Consider the following 22,342-nt stretch of genomic DNA (forward strand, 5'->3'; position numbering starts at 1 on the left):
TCAGCGTGGAAAAGAGGAGACTAAGGGGGGATATGATAGAGGTATATAAAATCATGAGTGATGTGGAGAAAGTGGATAAGGAAAAGTTATTTACTTATTCCCATAATACAAGAACTAGGGGTCACCAAATGAAATTAATAGGCAGCAGGTTTAAAACAAATACAAGGAAGTTCTTCTTCACGCAGCGCACAGTCAACTTGTGGAACTCCTTACCTGAGGAGGTTGTGAAGGCTAGGACTATAACAGCGTTTAAAAGAGAACTGGATAAATTCATGGTGATGAAGTCCATTAATGGCTATTAGCCAGGATGGGTAAGGAATGGTGTCCCTAGCCTCTGTCAAAGGATGGAGATGGATAGCAGGAGAGAGATCACTTGATCATTGCCTGTTAGGTTCACTCCCTCTGGGGCACCTGGCATTGGCCACTGTCGGTAGACAGGATACTGGGCTAGATGGACCTTTGGTCTGACCCGGTACGGCCGTTTTTATGTTCTTATGTATGTCGTGCTGTATGGAGAGGCTCGTGACCAAAAGTTCCAACCCTTAGGGAAGACTGTCAAAAAGCAGAGCAGATGCCCCAAACTGGTTATATGTTCTATAATTAGATTTCACCAACCCAGTAACAAACATGAAATAAGAGCTACAATAGTCTTATAATGGAGTCATAAACAATCCCTTTGGACACACCAGTCCATCTTTCCACCCAGGCAAGCTGGACTGTGTGATAAATGGTCATTTACACCAAAGATCACAAAATATTCAGGTTGCTCCCAGTCCCAAGAGACCAGTCACTTACCCCAGGTAAATCTGTACCTTAGATCTCACACCAAAGACAATGCTAGGAAACTAGGAAAAGAAATGAGAGAGTTAGTTACAGGTGCAAGCAAGCATATATATATATATATATATATAATATGAGTTTGTCTATGATTCAAAACGTGGTAAAGTTGTAGTAATTTGTCAATTAAAAATGTCTTTCAGGGCTAACCCATGCCAAGCAGCATGGGACTCTCTTTGCTTATTTTTAGGAATCTTTGCCCCAGACAGCATAAAAGATTCAGTTTCTCCTTTTCAGGGATTTTTATCCCCTCCACTCCAGAGTCCAAACTGATGGGATGAGTTCATGTGTAAGTCTCTCATTCCTGGAGGGAATTAGGAATGCAACCATCAGAGCCTTTCTCTCCTTTGATGCTACACAATACCTCATTTGCCTTTAGTGGGCCATCTTGTATTCAAGATGAGCCCTTTCCCTTAATTAATTATTATTTTCTTGTTTAGTACATTATACAATTACAGAGGTTTACAGTGCAAATAATCAATATAACTACACCATGGGCTAGAGAGGTTATAAGTGAGATCAGTATATGCAGCATCCTACAATCTTTACCTGATAAAGTCTAAACACCTATTTATCAACTTAGCATTTAATATCTTTTGATAGTGCTAACACACAGGTAAGCAAGACTGGTTTCCAGCTGTGCATTTGTAAGTGTTCAGGGAGGCCTGGGGCCATGGCATGAGCTGGCACCTGGTCTGCCAACATCACTGTCTCTCCCCTTGTCAGCAAAGTATGTGCAGTATGTTTTTCCATGCCTTGTTCTCTAGGCTTTCTAACAGCAGAAGCCTTCGAAGGGCTTGGGCATGGATTTGTATTTTCAGCTACTGCTCTGTGAGTGTGTGCACAACTTGGAATTTTTCAAAATCAGTGAGGCCAGCTTCATTCTTCACATTAACTTTTATGCAGTAGGTAATAATTAACACCTCGTTTAATATTTTGTGTTCAGAATGGAAAAAAACCTCCTGCTGACAGAGTCCCAAGCACTACGAAATCAGTACCAGATGGCTGTTGCAGACAAGGACCGGCAGATTGCAGAATTACAGAAATTACAGCATGACATGATTGTTAAGGAATCTGTATCCATTGGTAGCAATTACCCAATCAAGGTAAACCAAACCAAATATTTTAAAAAACCAACCAAACAAAAGCCATTTCCAAAAAGAGATCTATGACAAAGCATGAAACCAAAGCATTGGAGGATAGTGTATGAATATTTAAATAAAGCTCAAGGAGTGATCCAGGGCTTTACAGAACAATAAGCCTAACATCTGTACCTGGTTGAATCAATCATTAAAAATAGAATAGTAAAATATCTGGAGATCATGCTATATTGGGTTTCATGGTTTAAGCAAAGGAAAATCATATCTTGTAAGCATTCTTGGAATGTCTCAGTAAAGAAAAACTAGTTGACAAAATTAGACTGTCAAAATGTTGACATGGTCTCTCACAAAAGTACTAAAAAAACTAAGTGTTTGTACGCACCCAATACAATGGGGTCCTGGTCCTCCTAAGTGCTACAATAATATAAATAATAAATAGTCATGTGATAAGAAGCAAAGTATTGTCATGGGTCAAAAACTGGCTAAGAAACAGAAAACAAAGAGTTAGTAATAAATGGTTAATTTTTATCTTGGCCAAAAATTAACAGTGGGGTGGTTCAAAGTTCTGTGTGAGATCCAGTGTTACTTAATGTATTTATTAATGATCTAGAAAGGGGAGTGAGCAAGAAGGTAGCAAAATTTGCAGATGATACAAAGGTTATTTAAACTAGTCCAGTCCAGAGAGAAACTTCAGAGGGACCTAATCAAATTAGGTGAATGGGCGACACAATGGCAGATGAAGTTCTGTGCTGATAAGTGCAAAGTAATGCACATTGTAGAGAAAATATTAAACTAGTTTTCCACCTTACAGGATTCTGAATTAACTGTATCAAATCAAGAAAGGGACCTGGTTGTCATTGTGAACAGTTCAATTAAGAGCTCTGCTCATTGGGCTGTTGAGGACAGAAAAACTATCAAGATGCTAGGATGCATAAGGAAGGGGATGGAGAATGATAGTGAATATATTACCATATCTTTACATAAATCAGTGGTGTGGCCTCATCTGGAATATCGTGTGCAGTAGTGGTCACCCCATCTTGTAAAGGTTGTTGCAAAACTAAAGAGGGTGATAGGAATGATCAAAGGCCTCGCTCTTAGGAAGAGAGATTGAAAAGAATGAGGTTGTTTACATAAGAAAAGAAACAAATCGGAGGGAACATGATAAAAGTATATAAAATAATTAATGGTATACAGAAGTAAATCAGGAGCTTCTGTTTTCCCTTCTCATGCCCCAAGGACAAGGGGACATCCAGTGAAATTAAAAGGTGGCAAATTCTGTTTCACACAAAATGTAGTTAGGTTGAGAAACTCATCCCTACAGTCTGTTACTGAGGCCAAAATACTGAGCAAAATTCCAAAAGGAATTGGTCATTTATATGGATTACAAGAACATCTAGAGCTATAAATATTAACAAATGTTGGGATATTAAACCTCATGTTTCAGGGTGTAAGCCAATCTGTAATTGTTGGAAATTAGGCAGAGACCAGATGTGAGGGGAAGATTATCCCACATGTGTCCAATGCAAGGTTTCTTGCACCTTCCTCTGAAGTATCTGGTAGTGACTGCTGTTGCTGACAGAATACAGAACTAGATGGGCCACAGATCTCATCCAGTCTGATAATTCTTCTGTTCCTCAGATCTTGTGTATGAACAATAACGATCTAAGGAAAAGTGTTATGTTAACCTAATGTCATCTTTGATGTTTCTGACCCAAAGGAAAGTTGGAGTAAGTTAACCTTCTAATTTGGCTAATGACGATAACAGTTAGTAGCCAAGATTAAGACTATTGTGTACTAACCATTTCTGATCATCAAATCAGGAGCAATATGAAAAACTTTCTAACAGTGATGACTGCTGGAGTGTGGAATAGTATCTTGAAGGAAGTGGTAGAAGGCCCATTGTATGATTATATATGTAAAACTGGTACTAGAAATGCTAGGTAGGAAACTGCCCTTCATTGTTGGAGTTGGATAGGATTGTAGAATAGCCAGGCCAAATAGAGATGGACACGGCTCATCTTCTATGATTCAGTGTAATGAATGATGGTGTATTTTTGTAAAGGGATACTCTCTCTTCTTTAAATACATACTTGCAAAATAACCACCTTTCTTTATCAGTGTTTAGAACTTTAAAAATGCTTTTCATAGTTTTTCTTTCGCTCATTTTCCTTCACTTAGACACTTAATCAGTGAAGTTAGTCTAATTTGTTTAGAGTCATTTTCACTTCATGTTCTCAGTGTTGCAGTGGGTGGATTGGAAACACCAGTGGGATGTTAGTTTATGTCAGTGTTCCCCAAACTTTTTGTGTTGCACCCCTCCCTATCCGTAATAGAACCTGTCCGCGCCGCAGCCAAGAGCAGAGCCACAGTCAGGGCCAGGGCTGTGGTCAGGAGTCGAGGCTGAAGGCCACAGCTGGGGCTGTGGTTGGAACTGCAGCTGGGGCCAGGAGCAGAGCCGGCATCGGAGCTGTCACTGGGGGTGGGGCCAGAATGGAGCTGGAGGCAGAGCGGGGGTGGGTGGAACTCCCTCCCTCCTCTCCCTCTGTACTCCTCTGTGGGGGCTGGCCCGGTTTGGGGACCACTGGTTTATGTAAATAAAAACAGTTTTTGTTCGAAACTTGGGACAGGCTTGTGAAAGGGAAATAATAATGGGACTGTAGACATCACTGATTTAAAAGTGTGTTAAAACAATGGATTATATATCATTATCAATTTCTGTAGATTTAACCTTGAATTTTTGGGTGGTGTTTAAGCCATTAGAAACAGTCACTCTGGTCGGAAGTACAAACAGTCCTGAGCAATTGAAACATCTTTTAGCTGAGAAGAGCCAGCTTCAGAATGAACTGCAACGCTGTCTTCAGGAGATGCACCAGAGGGAGCTGCGTTTCCAGCAGATGAACTCAAAGGTAGGGAAGGTGATAGCTGTGACTACTCTGGGTAAATGTGGAGCACAGTTAATGTGAATATAGAAATATTTTCATCTATCTGAATCTGGGAACAAGGCATATTTAATTTGTGTACTGTGTATTTATATTACTACAACATTAGATCACACAACATAGTTGGCTCAGAGTGGAACTGGCAAGCTAAAAATCAAGAATGTCTTTGAACTATAGCTGTTGTTTGACTGAGACAGGGCCACTTGACCCTGCAGTTTGCAGTGCAGAAGTCGCAGCACCAAAACTATATCTCATTCAAAGCAAAAAAGACTACAGTTAAGACGGGAGCAGTTGAAATTCCTCCACACTTAGTACAGTATTTGAGCCTTATTGTGCCAAATTTTCAAAGTGCCTTAAAAATGCATGCATAAAATCAGCAGGTAAACCCATTTGCAATTATAAATCAGGCAAACATGTATGCACAAGCAGTTGTGTGTGCAGTTTTCTATCTTGCACCATTTTGTGAGCAAAACTCTATTTGTGCATGCATGTTTATAGATGACCTTTGGAAAAGGATTCCTTTAAAATCTTTCCTTTGTTTTCTTTTGAAAATTGTCAACTGCTGCCTTTGCCATCACACTGTCTGTTGATGCACTTTTTTCAGCCTATATACAATTGCTCTTCTTAACTATAAATCTCATCTCTACAGTATATCTCTTTAGCGAGAGAATTGTTAGCTCTTGTTTTGAAATGGTGAATTGTTTCAGGTAATGCAGTCAGTAGAAGAGAATGCTGTATTGTCTGCCCAGTTGAAGACAGTATCCCAGACTCTAAGAGAGAATCAGCTGCGTTACACTGATCTGCAAAATCGTTATTTCAGACTTGAGAGGGAATACCAGACAGTGCAAGTTAGTTCCTTTCAAGATACTGCTCAGGTAAAACGAACATACTATTTTTCTGTGCTATCTTTTTAGTCTCGTGACCCAACTCCTGATTTTAAAGGGTTGTGATCTTTCCTAGTTTTCCTTTAGTGCTTAATGTGAAGTAAACACCTCATATAGTATTGGTATTTTTGCTGGTTCATGTATCAGTTATGAGTTAAGGAAAATAGCTCTCTTGTTTTTGTAGCTATATGCCACTTTAGCTACTGTCATTTGAACTTGATTTCTCTTATTACTGTTCACAGATTTACTTGTCTTTGCAGTTGTAAACTGTTTCCATGCTACAGACTGTAACAGACAGATTTTTTTTTTTTAAACCAATGCAAGTTCTGTCTTTGGAGTGTTTAAAGGAAGGAGTCCTATGATTTTTATCTCATTTAAAGAGCAGGCTGTAGCAACTCCACTGAAAAGCTAGCTGCCAAATAGGTGACCTTGGTGGGAAAGTGGTGGAGGTGATGTTGATAAGAGCAATGTTAAAGGATTCATACATTTAGCCTCTATTGCACTTGTATCATACCATGGATCATCTAAGATTAATCATAGCCAACTTTGGCTAAACTTACCTATGAATGTGCTAATGAGTTATTGAGCAGCGTGACATGCCATTTCTGATCAGTCCCTTTGGCATTCTGAAGAGGCCTTCATTTTGCATTGGGATGTGACAAATGTAGATAATTGGATAATGATGTCTGGGGCTCTAGCTTTGTCACAGTAAATTTTGTAAGATGTTAAGGGTAATGCTTATGGAAATTATGAAAAGTCAGATCTTTTTGTGCTAACTGAACTACATTTGCAGAGCCAGCCTTTTAAATTTCTTTTTTGATAAACATGTTGGTACCCTTTGTCATCTTTTACATACATATATATTGGGATGCTCAAGAGTACCCACGGTTGTGAGGCAACTCCCCACTACCAGCCTTTAGCATGAAGTGGTCTTGTCTGTGCCTGATGTAGCTCGGCTCCCTGAAACTAACGTTCTTTGGCAACACAAGCACTGACACCCAGGTCTCTGCAGACCTTGCTGTCTCTGTGCTGGTTAGTGATAGGCCACACCAACCTCCAGTGCTCAGAGCATTCTCTGCAGTGTCCAGCCCTTAACCCCTGGACACTCACAGAAATTACCAGGTTGCCATTTCAAGGGGGTAGTGTACACAGTGGCTTGTTTGTCAACTGAGGATCAGCTCGTGAACATCGCAGCACTGAGATATATTTATCATGAAAACAATCATAAGTTTATTATCAAAAGCTAAGATTTAGAGAGTGTGATTAAGGATAATAATGGAAACAGGTCACATAAAATCAATATATGCTTTCTAGAGACTAAACTTTAACAGGTTAACCGTCTGTCTAAAGAAGTCTGTTCTCACCTAAAGCAGCCTCCCCGTGTTTCCAACCAGTATAGCTGGGAACCTTCTTTCATGAATGCAAAAAAGCTCTGTTCTTGTTTCCTCGGTGAAGGAGCAAATGGTATCCTTTTTCCTTCTCCTTATATCCCCTGAGGTCCATTGCTTTTGTCCCCAGAGAAAGGACGATCCCCTGTGGTTCATTCTCTAGTTTGCTGACTCCAAGTTGGTTTCACATCCTCGTGTTGACATTGAATGCAAATAGGGCTTCGTTTGTATTGACCTACAATGCTTAATTTACTTGTGAACTGAGGCAGGCAGGTGAATATACATGCTTTGTCTGGCAGAAACCTGTTTGTCAACTTTTCCTTGATTCACACATTTTTACAAACTTATTTTGTGTGTGTGTGAGAGTTAGAAGCATATTTTCTGTTGTGTGTGTCTGTAGATGTCCACGTGCACATATAACTTCTTACATGTATTTGTACATGAACCTCACACTGATATTAATGACCATTGTGATCCTGGCTTTATTTAAGATCTCAAATGATATTCTTTATAGATAACTACTATGAAAGCAGTGTGCTAGGTGTAGTGAGATTGTCAGACCTGGTAGGAGTTGTTGTTATAGAACAATGAACACTTTGCCAGCTGTACCAGTAGGCCTCTTTCAAACTTACCACGTTTCAGTTCTCCTGCTTTCCTGTTCTTAACAAACATTGCCTTAAAGCTTTGAAGGGTGCCTTACCACCATCTCGCTCTCTCTCTTTTTTTAAAAACTAGTCTTCCTGTATTACCTTGCTGGTTTATTGGTAGGGATCCCTTAGTGCAAACCCACCATGTCTGTCCTTTTGTGTGTCTGCAGTGTGCTGCTGATCCCCTGCTCACTGAAGGCCTTTCTTTGGGGGTTGTTTTAAGACTTTCTCTCACTTTTCTGTAAGTGTTCAGCCTGCTCACTCACCCCATTTATTTATTCACATGCAGAAATCCCCGAAGGCCAAACAATAAATGTGCAAATGGAAGTCATGGAATCTTTGAGTCTTGTGGCTTGCATAGGAAATGTCCTCCTGGCAGCAAAGGAAAGACTCTGTTTGTGTGTACATTTGGGAAGTTGTAATCCCAGAATTTGAGGATTAAATGACAGAATATTAGATACAAACACTAATGGAACTAGTGGAACTAATGTTTTTCAACTGGCAGAACAGATTTTGTAACTGGAAACATGGTCATCAGGTTCTTATTTTTTAAAAGTATTATTTTAATATTTTATATTTTCTAGGGTGAAACTAGAGCAGAGGTTCCCCCAGGAGCTCCGCAAGAGAGAGCTGCAGTTATTGTTGAAATAGACAATATGGAACTAAATGAACTCAGAAAAAGGTCAGGATTGATGACATCAATTTATGATGTTTCTTTTCTTGTTTATGACAATGCTACTTCTGCTCTACTGCTTCACACTCCTGTTTCTTTGCAAGGCTGTTTTTGGAAGCTAAAATTGATGTTTAAGAAAGGGAATGTTTACAGTGAATTTATAAGAGAGGAGGGATGGTCCAGTGGTTAGGGCGCTGACCTAGGATTTGGGAGACCCAGGTTTAATTTGCTTCTCTGCCACAGACTTCCTGTGTGACCTTGGCACCTCTGTGCCTTGTTCTCCATCTGTAAAATGGGGATAATAATGATTCCCTACCTCACAGGGATGTTTAGGATAAATACATTAAAAAGATTGTGAATCATAGGACTGGAGGGACCTCGAGAGGTCATCTAGTCCAGTCCCCAGGGTTCATTATTATCTAGACCCTCCCTGACAGGTGTTTGTCGACCTGCTCTTGAAAACTTTCAATGATGGAGATTCCACAATCTCCCTAGGTAATTTATTTCAGTGCTTAACCACCAAATTTTTCCCAATGTCCAACCTAAACCTCCCTTGCTGCAATTTAAGCCCGTTGCTTCTTGTCTTATCTTCAGGTTAAGAAGAACAATTCTTCTCCCTCCTCCTTGTAACAACCTTTATGTACTTGAAAACTGTTATCATGTCCCTTCGCAGTCTACTCTTTTCCAGACTAAACAAACCCAATTTTTTCAATCTTCCCTCATAGGTCATGTTTTCTAGACCTTAAATCATTTTTGTTGCTCTTCTCTGGACTTTCCCCAATTTGTCCACATCTTTCCTGAAATGTGGCACACAGAACTGGACACAATACTCCAGTTAAGGCCTAATCAACGCGGAGTAGAGTGGGAGAATTACTTCTCGTGTCTTGCTTACAATACTCCTGCTAATGCATCCCAGAATGATGTTTGCTTTTTTTGCAACAGTGTTACACTGTTGACTCATATTTACCTTGTGGTCCACTATGACCCCCAGATCTTTTTCCGCAATACTCCTTAGGCAGTCATTTCCCATTTTGTATGTGTGCAGCTGATTGTTCCTTCCTAAATGGAGTACTTTGCATTTGTCCTTATTGAATTTTATCCTATTTATTCAGACCATTTCTCCAGTTTGTCTAGATCATTTTGAGTTATAATTATAAGCACTTTGAGATCTACTGATAAAAAGCGTATATAAGAAATAGGCATTATTAAGTGTGTAGTTGAATTAACAGTTTAAATATGAAAAAATTTGAGGTATATTTGGTGATATTTTATTTTTAAAACCAGACCTGTCGTACTCAAGTTACGAGTGACTTGACTTTGACTCCGGGTCAGTATTACAGTTGGGCAAACAATGGATTTTTCAGTTAGTTGGCAGTTCCAAAAAATGTACAAAATGATTTTCAGGTCAAACTGAAAAGGAAATTTTTGAAATTTTGGGGAAATCAAAAAGTAATTTTTTTTTTAATTGGGTCAAAACTGAGCATTTTGTTTCAATTTTGGGGATTTTGACAAGAGCTAAGGAGAACTAGATTCACAGAAAGCCTAGGCAGATGAGGAGAAGAAGGAGTCCTCCTCCCTTATTATCTTTAGGCCAGTGGTTAGGAATCTTTCTTGGGATGTAAGAGAAACCCAGGTTTGATTTTCCCCCTCTGCCTGATGTGGACAAAGGATTTGCACTTGGGTCCCCCACATTGCAGGAGAGTGCCTAGCCACTGGACTACGGGATATTCTGGTGTGGGTCTTTCTCAGTCTCTCCTGTGGAAGTTGTTCCACTGTTTATAAATAATTAGTCTTTGGAGCAGGGACATGAACCTGGCTCTCCCACTTCTTAGGAGAGTGCCCTAACCACTGTGCTATAGAGTCATTCCCACTCTTTTTTCCTGGCCCAGTGACTGAATTGCCTTATGAATGAACTACTTCCCAGCCATTTTGTGACCCTAGTCCTCCTTTGCTTATGTCAAAATACATGAAATCAGAAAGAGAAATTTGGAGTCTGGTCAGAACAAAATATTTTAACATTACAGAAACATTCTGAGTGTTTTGGTTTTCTTGAAACTATTCAGCAAACTCAACATGAATTTGTGATTAGTTTTGGGTAAGCCAAGACTGGTGAAATATTTTCACTGAAAAATGCAGTCTCTAGTCAGCATACCTGAACCTCTGTAATAAATACAAGTAAATTACATAAAAGGATGATCAGGAAATTTAATCTTCCTTTCTGTGCTTAAATTGATTTAGTATTTGCATTTGCTGTAGGCTTGCAGAGACAGAGCAGCAGTATGATTCAGTGCAACAGGCCCTGTCACAGCTGACAGAAACACTGTCAGAAGAAAGGAGTAGGAGAGAAGCTGCAGAAGAGGCCTTAGGACTCACTGAGGAACAATGTAAAAGGTTGGAGATACTTGCACAATATTTTTCCCTTTTCAGACCATATGAGCTGACCCTACAATTGGAGCTATGCAGCAAACCCTTATGTTCACAGGGAATGCCTTTGAAATCAGTGGGGGGCGGGGGAGCTCCACATGGGCACAGAGATTCATTCGTATGGATCTAATTGTAGTATCAGGGCCTAAACAACCAATTGCAGGTTTTTCCCTCTTGGAAGAATGTAAGGATTTTCCTTCTGAGTTACTGTGGCTGATGTTAATACTGAGTGTCTAGTGTGTCTAAAAATTTGAGCTTGAAGTTTTTATTTGTTGTTTGCCACTGTTTTTTTTAGTGAGGTTAGTGATGAAAAACGTTGGATTTCCGTGGCTAGGTACAGAACCAGTTTGACAGCAGTGAAAACTTCTACACTGCTTGGCTAGTGTGCATCAAGTGCAAATTGCAGGGTCTTTGTGCTGATCTAAATTTAAAAATGTCTACCAATTTTCTAGCTGAACTCACTAGTCAGTACTGTTTCCCCCCCCCCCTTGAATTAGCAGAGCATTCCACGTATAACAGATTTTATACATACACTCAGAGAAATAGATAGCCATATATTAATTACATCCAAATAAATAAAATCACCATCCTAATTTGAGAAGTACTAAATAATCAGCTAGAGAGAGGAAAAGAAAGTTTGGGTTAGTATGAATAAGTAAAACATCCAGAATCGAAAATAGAGACTGAAAAAGACAAATAGTTTCCTTTTGTTTTCTTTACCAAAAGCAGTAAGTACTAGCTGAGCTGTACAAAAGAATATTTTCATAGGTAGATGATAATTGATAATGGTACTTCTAAAGAGTAGATAACTCAGTAATGTTTCCCCCTGCCTTTTCAATTTCTTTTCTCTAGACTCGAAATGAGTAGTTACAGGTCTGTACCTAGAGAATACACTGTTCAGATGGAGTCTGAGGAGGAAAGAGAGGCTTTGATCATCAATCCTAGTGAACATATTGTTGTACGTAAGGTAAGTAAATGTGTAACCTGGAAGAAATTCTGAGTCATAAGTTGCCTAAAAATGGGTGCTCACCTTGTACACCGCCAGCTGCAAATGGCTCAGAGAATGGGGAAGTCTTTTCTCTTCAAATTATTTTAATTAAATCATATTTGTAATAAATAACCTGAAAGAATGGAGCAATAAATGAATAATAAAAGAGTAAAACTGTGAACAACTAAACACATTGGCCAGATCCTCAGCTGGTACAAATCATCATAGCTGCTTTGGCTTCATTTATACTAGCTGAGGATCTGCCCATTGTATGTGTAAACACTCTCAGGTGAGAGATTGCTGTTGTAAATATGTATATCTGGAGGTTGTCTTTTCAAGGGATGAACTAAAAGAGAAATATTACAGGTATGTGGGAGTGTAATGAATTTACTGAATATATTTTTGAATCAAACACCTGAAATTGGCCAGCATCTCTCTCTGTACTAAAAATCAAACATCTAAGAATCTTTTATAGTGCCCAGAGATCATGGTGATGGGCATACCCTGGAGAGATACATATGTGTACGTTCAAAATGTCAGTAAAATATTGAAAATAAAACAGTATGTTTGACTTTACCTTTCAGTATGCTGTTATGGATGGTAACCTGTACTTTCATGCAAACATCAATTAAATAAAATATACACCGTTTATGTATATTTTGGGTGTATATTGGGTATTTACATGTATTATATAAATTGTTTGTGTGCATATAATTTAGTCTGTATCTCTGCTCTGTGTGCATGTAATTAAATATTATACTCATCCTGTAGCCTCTTTCCCCTCCCCGCTTATCTTTTGTAACTGCTCCATTCTTTTCCCCATGAATCCCTTATTTTAATGGCATGTGCGCAGACACCCTCTTCTGCAGACCCAGTTGGAAGGATTACAGTACTTCACAAATCTAGAGTATAATGAGAGCTGCTCTTGCATCTTTTTTGATGATTATTTATTTGAAATTGTTTCCTACAGATGAAAGGAGGAGCCCTTTCTTTCAAAAGATGGCTTCGAGGGCGAAGCCTTTACTGCTCCAAGCTGCTGACCTCCAGAGCAAAATCCCGCTATTTATTCCTCACATACTTGGTGACACTACATCTTGTTATTTTTCTGTGCCTCACTGGCATTCTCTAAATGCACTGCAATTGCTGGGTAAATTATTTTCCTTTAGATAATGGTGTGCCAACGCAAGATAATGGACTTTTCACATGCTGTTGTTAAACTATGCACTGGACACAGTTGTATATATCCTCATTATAATATGTGCATTTTGAGCTTCTTGCAAGAAGTTTCTGTATATCACGGTTACTCCAAAGTTGACTTGAATTGCTCCTTAACAATGGAATATTATATTTGCTAAAGAGAAGATATTCCCGTTCAGTGCAACCTATAAAGAAACTGCTGCATTATATTGTTTGGGAATATATAATGATTGAATACTATTGAATTGGGTTGTAAATGGTATCTTTTCTATATAAATTTTATTTTAAGAAAGTTGCATTATAAATTTTAAGCGAATATCAACTATTACTGTTTATTAGCTTCTTGATAATAGCAAGAAGCTTTACAGAGTGCAATAAAAAAAAAGCTGGGTTCATTGTGAGTTTCTTGACTGGAAATAAAACTTTAAGAACTGAACTCCGCTCTATGGGTGTGTGAAGAGTAAATACTTGTAATTGTCTGTGTTGTTGCTAACAGGACGCACAATTATGTAATTATATTAATGAGAAAAGACTGACAGCTAACAACAAGGAGAACTTTGATACTAGGAGTTTGAATATCGAATCAAAATTAAGACATTCCTCCTTAGCTAATCTCAAACTGCTTTTAGCCAGATCACATCACTTCAAACTGCAGTTGCTCTACCCTATCTCAGTTAGCTGAATTACTATTATTTTTTGCTTGTTATACTAGCTTCTGGCATCCCCGGTCAGGATCAGGCTCCACTGCACACATAGGGCATCTGGACTGCTGGCTTTTGAAGTTTTCTTATGTTCTCTTAAACCTTTGGATAAATAGGTTGTGTGTTCATGCACACATTTCAGAACATTTCTTCTAATTCAGTTAAGTGAGAAGCACATAATACATTTTCAAGTAAGTGGTGAGGAGACATACTTTCAGCTGTTTTCTGTATGAGCATAATGAAGCATCTTGTATAAAAATATGCATGCTTTGTTATAATGTACACTGAAGTTGAGTGAAATTTTCTGAGTCCAAAAATAATTTTTTGTGAAGAAGAGAGACTGCTGCTAATGCTGTGACCTGATGATTACTATGTAATAGGGAGTTTTGCATTATTTTACCAGTGATTTCAGCTATAGCAAATTATCTGTAGCAGAGTAGTTCACTTTCTGAACCTGTTTTTAACAGAACAGATTACTGTGTATGCAAAATGTAAATGAGACATTAATATCAGTTGAGGCTTTAGCTGGGATCACAAAAGTCCTTTAATGTAGTATTCCATGTTGGATGTTAAAGTCTTGGAGATGTAGTTTTTTAAACACCAGGTGACCCATCAGAATCAGATTTAGTGCTTTTTTGGCAAATATGATTTTTTTTTCCTTCAAGTTTTACCACCAAAGGCTGCTGTCCTGCTACCTTTTTAGCCTTTTTCTTCAGTTCATTAAATGTTCTTATCTTTTCATCAGATACATTATGCTGCTTGCACCATACATTATTTATAGAATCATTTTTAATTAAAGCCAGAATAGGATATTGGTGCACTTTGAATCAGCTTGATAGTGATAGCAATTGTATTTGTGTTTACATGCACTCTAATTACAGATGACACACAATACAGGTTAAAGTTTAAGTGAAAGCCAGAAAACTAATTAGCTGAGGCCATGCTTTTTGCCATACACAAATAGTTATCTGATCCAGAAGAGCTATGTTAAAGACGTGATACCCATTAAAAGAGCCATGTTAGAAAAAAATTAGCTTATCAAATGACCTTGTTAAAAAGGAATAAATTATGGTCACCTTAACTTTCCTCCTAAGGATCACAAAGGAGTGCTTGCAGTTGGGGAAGGCTGTCTAAGTAAGCTCTAACTGTGTGATTGTCACGTTCTGGGGTGCAGTTCAGATCAGTGAGCGATTGTGTCACTGTTTGTATTATAACCATGAGTGCCCCAAAATGCTTCTGCTCCCTGCCTGTGGGGGACACATAACCAGCATGCACTTCATGTTCTGTATACTGTACACCTGACTCAACGCTTTGAATCCAACAGCCTGCCAGCAGTTACCACAAACACACTCATGTCTTACCAGACTTGGTTAATGTTAGCAGTGACCCCAACACACTCCCAGTCCCAAATGTTCCCCAAACCATGTGCTCTGCAGTGTGTAGCCCTCTCCTGAACAGCTCAGGGAAATAATAGTTTGCTTATTCCTTTAAAGAGACAAAAGCACATTGTAGCTTATTAACTTACAACTGGGTTAGAAACACCCTTCCTTGTAAATACTGCACGGCATAGTAAAAATAAAACAAATTTATTAACACTAGGACATAGGTTAAGTGATGCCAAGAAATAGAAGTAGAGAAGGTTACAAGCAAGTAAAAGTGAAAACATACATCTAAAAGTCTAAAGCTTAATCCAGCAAGTTACAGGCTTTGTTCAAGATGGTTCCTCTCTCTCTCACCAGTCTTCCTTTTTCCTACCCCTGGCTTTCCCTCAGTTAGGATCTTCCACAGAAATACAAGATGATGGCTTCCTTTGTCTTACTAGATGAAAATCTTTATAGGTTTCTTACCTATATTCCATTTCCAGAGATTTAAAACTCTTCCCACCCCCATTGAAGGACTCAGCTTGCAAGAGCTCTGTTACCTTATGTCTGTCTAGTGATGGATAATTTAGGGGTTCTCTGCCCCTCCCTTTATAGTTCAGTAAACCTTTGAAAATCAGATGTCTCAAAGTTCATTGACCTTGCTTCAAGAGGGAGGATAACCTCATGCTCTTCTTCCCTCGTGGTCTTCCCATACCCCTGCTCATTTCTATGTAATTTGGGCTTCCACTGTTTTTGGTCACACCTTGCTTAATTTCTTTGGAGACAGATGACTTGACATTCCCTCTGGTCTTCGAGAAACCAGTTTCTCCCTTTGGGTAAAAGACTGTAAAGCATAATATCTATGAGTATTCATAATCCCTTATGTAGAGTTAGTACATACAGTTCACATTATTAATCAGCAGTGTGTCATGAGCTTTCATAAAGGATCTTGCTCAATGCACTTTTATAATACAATAATATTGTATGTCAGTTGATTTAATTGTTTGAGATTCAGCCCTCTGTCTTTATAGACCAATGTATTTTTTGAAAAGTAAAATTGAGACCAGGCTTCTCTCTCCTGCGGAGTGTAGATGCCAAGCTGTCTCCTCCCACACTTGCTAACCTGATAGCTTTGTTTACCTAATGTGTAAATAGACCTTCATTGTCTCTGCCTGATGACGGACTGGTCAGAGAAGCAAACTTACTCCTTTGTCTAGGGCAGACCTGTTTACTAGCTCCCTCTGACATGCCTGGTTTAAACACATTTTAGTCATAGTTCTAGCATATATCCATAACTCTTAATACCCATTGCGTATGTACATCATGCAAGAATATTAATGATCAGTGAGTTTAGTTTTCCAATGACATTACATGACATCTTTTAGATACCTAACACATTGTTATAATGAGTGTGTCAGGCCTGACACGTTACTGACAGAATAGTGAACCACAAATAAGCCTGCGTGACACAATGATACTTAAATGGTCAAGTTTACCGAGATACATTTAGGACTGACTTGATCCTCCTTTCTAAGTTTGGCACTCCCATGCATATGTGGGTTTAGAAATCCTAGGAAGAAGGCCAGGTTGTAGTTAATTGTGTGTTGTTGTTTTAACTTTGTTATTAAATGGCTAACCCATTTTTGTAAGACCTAACACAAGAAAAGGTATCTCCTAGTTGATAAAAGATCTGCATGCATGCAACATTTCATAAAAATCTCTCTCAACTAGTGTGGACTTTGCAATACCCAAGATTCACAGTCAAATTTGGCCTTTTATAATAGTAATGCTTGTAGCTGTAATGCTCTTGTCTTCAACTTGCTTTCAGCTTCTTGCTGTGGGAATCCTCATCTAAAACCACTTGTCTAAATTAGTTTTGATTTAGCAATACTTTATAGACAAGCAGAACTGTCCAGGTTTATGGTGACATAACTGAAATGAGTAGCTTTCCTAATTGTCTTCAGAAATGCAGTATGCAGTGATTGCACAGCATTCATGAAATTATTGTTGGACCTGAGGATATTCCACACCACACTCCTTGATAGCGCTTGGGTATTGTTCAGTTTAGACCATATAAAAGGCCATAGTTCCACTACTCTTATTGGAGCTTTGCTGAATTATAACAACTGAGAATTTGACCGATTATCTATTCAGAAGTGTTTGTAAAATGTGTTGTTAGGATTCAAGTGACTTCAAATAGTGGGCCTGATTCTGATCTTATTTTACCAGTTTTTACACTGCTGTAGCTTTACTGCGTTCAATGGAATGGCTCCTGATTTATACCAGTGTAAATGGTAACAGAATTGGGACCATTGTTTTGAAGACAAGGAAGGAAGGGAGGAGATGGGTGGGTATTGTGTCGTTCACTATATGACTGATTTTAAATGGTTTCCTATTTCGTACGTTAAAACAAATAGGGACCATGTTTGGAACTTGAGACTGAGATTCAGGACACATGAATTACTTCTTCACTCTGCCACTTCCTCTGTGACCTTGCATGGCAATTGCTTCTACTGTCTCAGTTTTCTCTGTTTGTAAAATGGGGATATACCTAATGACTGACACAAAATAGAGGGAGGACATAAAACTAGATGTTTGCAAAGTGCTGTGATCCTTTTGGATAAAAGGATCTGTATCAGTGGCAGAGTGTTATTTGGAAGTTTGAAAATGACTGCTGTTCAGCTGTGTGAAAGAAAAAGGGAATGATGAACAGTTTAGAAGTCAGTCTGACTGCAACAATGACAGCTGTTCAGAGATCAAGAAAGTTTACATAATCAGGCAAGGGGATACATACGATCACGTGAATAACCTTTCTTCCTGTGTATAAGACCTACTCTCTAGAAGTGAAAGGCACTTCTAGAGAGAGAAGAAAATTGAACACCTGGTGAGTTTTGAAATGGAAAGAGTCTAATGGCTACAGGGATGTGGCAGATACAAAGCTGATTGTAAGAACTTGTCACGTGGACTGAAGTGAATCATCGACTGAGGGTTGAAGGAATCTTGTACTTGAATTCTGCTACATAGTCACATGGCTACATTCGGGGTGGGGTATTTACAAAGTCAACCTTTATTCATAGTAGTGTCTGAGATGAGTAGTGTCTCCTTTTCGGAGAATAGTGAAATAATGCAGAATCTCAATTACTACTGTAGGTAAATGTTGACTCCTTAATAGCAACCACTGTAAGTGCGTCGGCCAACAAAGCTATTGCTTATTCTCTTTAATGGGACTTTATTTCTTGGATTTTGACCAAGACTGTTTATTTTCTATTTAGATTCACCATTTCGTGATCTTATAAAAGTTCAAGAACGTCACAGCCCTTTTGTGATAGACACACTGTATATAATAACCCTCTTTAGATGTAAAATAGTTATCACTCAGTTGGGTGACTTGTTGCTGATTCAACCCCCATTTTCAGGTACAGAGTCATCCAAGCACCAAGATAAGCTGGCTATTTTCTGTCTCTGTACTACAAAAACAGATAACGTGTACAGTTGCAACACCAGTACTGTACATGGTAAGAACTTTTCCTTTAACCAGTGGCAGCTTCTAGGTGGCTGGTTAGAGAATGATAGTAGGCTATTTTTAGTTATTTGTGGTGTAATGAAGCAAAAAGCTTTTCAATGACAGCAATGGATGTACGGATTATTTCAGTCTTATTCAATCCTTGTGTGAGAGGGTTTTTTTTTTTTGTATTTTAGTGGGGGGAAAGTCTACTATTAACCATAACGTAGTGAACAACTTAGTGGGAAAGAATCCAGGGTTGTCAGAAATTCTGCCCTAATTTATCCCGTCCTTTAAGCTGTCACTTTGATAAGCACAAGCTGAAAACAAACGTTTCCAAAAATGGCTTGACAGATGTAGGTATTCTGCGAACTCCATTCCTCAAGCTGATATAAATGTAATAGAAGGTGAGATCATTTCACTTTTACAAAGGAGCTTTTACAAATCCTCGCCATCTCCTGTTCCCTTGGGTAAGTATTGCCCTGAGATAATTTCACATTGTATTTGATGATTTAATGCTACAGGTCTAGGATCTCAAAGGTACCTGAAACTCTTGCTCTATTGTAAACCATGGGCTAGATCTTGCTTGTCTCAGTCATGCAAGTAATGCCAAAAGGACTATTCCTTAAGTGATCAAAATGTAACCCCATAGTTATAAAGAATTATTAAAAAGCGCGCCATAGAACTTCACTTCCTTTGTGACTTGGGAGAACTGGTGCATATAAACTGAGCTGCCAGTTAGTGAGCAACCAGAATAAAAAAAGCAAGGATAACGGAGCACAAAATGAACTTTCTTTATGTATTCTGTTGCTTGCAGTTATTTGACATTTCATAGTACAACAGTAAATGTGCTGCATATTTTGTAAAAGAAATATAATGTCTTAGTAATACAAGACCTTTTCAGTACTTAATTTAATTTTGCGAGTTTGAGAGGGATGGGCAGGTTTTTGTGTGTATATACTAACAAGACTTTAATGTCATATAATTGTTTTAATATTAAAGATTTGAATTCAATATGAATGGAATTATGTACTCCTAATGCATATGGGAGTCCACTTGTATGGATGGTGAAACTGCACACACCTTCCAGAAAGATTTATTTAGGAAGGGCTAAGTACTCTTGGCTATAAAATGCAGGACTGAACTGCAGTAGATTTAGAACCTTATTAGTGTTTTCTGGCTGGATAAGGACCACATTGGAAAACATGGAATCAATGCAAAGTTTTCTATTGTGTTTTAATGGGTTTTGGTTTAGGAATTAAGAATAGCAAAGGTTGTTTAAAGGCACTTAATGCTCTGTCTCTTAATGCTCAATGAAGCATCATATACATTGAGCAAGCATTACAAAATAGCGCTGAAACTGTTAACTCACCTGCAGTGCATTTTACAGTATCACATTGTGGTAAGAGAGCAAAAACCACATCCTTCACCTGCTAAGTTAACTTTAAAACCCCCATGTTACGTTATTGTGCAGGTACAAAATACCAGTCGTATAACTGGTTAAAAATGCTGGTCAGAATTTGTTACTTAGTTTCAAATTATATTAAGAAAAATATTGAAATATTTAATAATGTCCTAGAAGACTTACCCCTGTTTTATGAATGATAAGTAAAGAATAGCAAGTGAAATACTCAATGCAAAATAAAACAAAACAAAAATAAAAGTGAAATGCAAGATCCACAAAATTCATGTTTAAGCCAAAGCCAACCTTCCTGTCTTTGTTCCCTTGTTGGTTTTATTTAAAAAAAAAAAAAAAAAAAAAATTAAAAGCTCAAATATTCCTTACAACATTTCAGCCCTGAGCTAAATTGTTTTTATGGTCTAAATATAAAACTCCTGAAGCAAAAGTTTACAAGAGAAGTATTGGCTTAAGCAGCAGCCATGTTTAAAATGTTTTTTTCATTGGATGAAAAATGGTAAGAATAAAAGTATACCTTGGGATCCCTAAGTTGTAATCAGCACACTATCTTTTCATAACTTTCTCAGAAGATCATAAAACCAATTTCCTCCTAAATTATCCCACTATTTTAGTGGACATTGTTAGTAGCAGTTTTTGTAAGTGAGTTAAAATTGGAAATAAAATTGCAATCCAGCTAATTTTTGGAAATTCTCCTTCCCGTTCTGAATACCTACAGCAGATATCCAAAGAGCTGCTTTCGTGGGAAGGAGCTAATTGTTAATGCTTCTGTAGGTTCAGCAAAAAGAAAGCTGCAGGCATGACTCCATCTTGGAAGTATTCTGAAAATGATGCACTGTAAGCCTACGGAAGGGGGAGGAGAGGGGCGTTTCAGAACCCGAGCTGTAGCTTCAAAGCACTGTTTGTTCGGCTATTTGTTGGAGTGCTAGCACAAGCCCCACTACCCCAAGTCTAGTGTTAACCCAGGCTGGGAGGCTCTCCACTGCAGGCTGGACAGATGTGCCCTAAGTGTTGAATGCTTCAGCATTTGGGGCCTTATGATGCTGAAATAATAAGCAAAACATGGCTTTCTCACTAAAGATAAAGGGCCAAATTCTGCCATCGGTTATATTTACACAGTAACCCCAATGACTTGAATCTCCACTACCCTAACCTGAGTGGAGGCATAGAGCTCTGTGAGTTGCCATGAAGGGAGAAGCATGTTCTTTCTACTCTATTTCTGCCTGTGTAAATGGAGGGGAGTGCCTGGTCTGAAAAGTAAACTTGAGAGATCCCAAACAGAAGTCTATAGATGAAATCAAGGCTCCAGTGAAATCAGTGGGAGTTGTGCCATCGATTTTAATGGGGCCAGGCTTTCACCCCATGTGTTGGTAAGCTGCTAGAGTCAAGTTGTTTTTGGCTAGTTGAGCCAGTCATGTCCCACGCCACTTCCTAGAATAGCCCTGTTGATAAGGAATTCACCATTTACAAATATAGAATAGTTTCTGTAGCAAGCACTTAACATAACAGAGCAGCTGCCATTTAAAAATGCACGGCAAACACTTTCCTGCAACTTTGTGGAAGGATTATTTTTAGTCATTCGTTTCTGAGATTGGCTCTTACACGCTGGGGGAGAAGGGGAAATTGGGATATGTTTGTAGACAACATAAATGGTGTTTAGTACAATTGATCGTGTTACTCTGACACTCTCACTTGCAATTTAGTGCTAAAAAATCTCCCAAAACAGCATCTCAGAGTAACCTGTTTGAATGCAGTTATTACCTGTAACAAATAACCCCCCTCTATGGTCTCCACAGAGCCATGCTGATCTGAAGTACTAGCATTTGAAAGAGATTTTTCCTCTCTATTGATTTTATATATGTAAAATATGAAAAATGAATTCAGTCTTAACTATCCAAGTACCAGGAAAAGTGGATCATCTAGAATAGTAATTCAGCACTGGCAAAGCAGGGGAGAGATGACCATTTCTGTTAATGGGGAGAGATGAACATTTCTGCCCTGTCTGAATGTGGCTAATGGTCATTCAATAACACCAAGATGTCTCTGGACTCTTTGGGGGTGCTTTAGAGGTCATGTAGATAAAGGTTTGCCTTTTGGATGTGGGAGACAAAGGTCTTGGTCCAGCATACCTCTTCAGCATATGTTTACCTTTAAGCAAGAGTAGTTCCATTAGCTTCAATGGGACCTACTCTTGCTGAAAGTTAAGCATATGCTTAAGTGCTTTGTTGAATTGGGGTCTTAGTGTAGTCTTCGCTGTTTAGGGTTAGTTTTCAAGACTCTCTTT

At 38.5% G+C, this 22,342-nt stretch overlaps 1 protein-coding gene across 1 annotated transcript in view; it reads left to right on the forward strand.

Annotated features, from left to right (window-relative positions):
- The window catches only part of LOC135877570 (golgin subfamily B member 1-like), a 62,498-nt gene extending 49,377 nt beyond the window's left edge, over positions 1-13,121 (forward strand). The window contains exons 22-28 of the mRNA XM_065403058.1: positions 1,784-1,943; positions 4,691-4,843; positions 5,584-5,751; positions 8,380-8,477; positions 10,725-10,859; positions 11,745-11,859; positions 12,851-13,121. Of these exons, the coding sequence (XP_065259130.1) occupies positions 1,784-1,943; positions 4,691-4,843; positions 5,584-5,751; positions 8,380-8,477; positions 10,725-10,859; positions 11,745-11,859; positions 12,851-13,009 (988 nt within the window). The 3' untranslated portion in view covers positions 13,010-13,121. The remainder of the gene's footprint in view (positions 1-1,783; positions 1,944-4,690; positions 4,844-5,583; positions 5,752-8,379; positions 8,478-10,724; positions 10,860-11,744; positions 11,860-12,850) is intronic.
- The last annotated feature ends 9,221 nt before the right edge of the window (positions 13,122-22,342 follow it).

Source organism: Emys orbicularis, chromosome 4, assembly GCF_028017835.1.
Source record: "Emys orbicularis isolate rEmyOrb1 chromosome 4, rEmyOrb1.hap1, whole genome shotgun sequence".
In the NCBI taxonomy this organism is placed as follows: Eukaryota; Metazoa; Chordata; order Testudines; family Emydidae; genus Emys; species Emys orbicularis.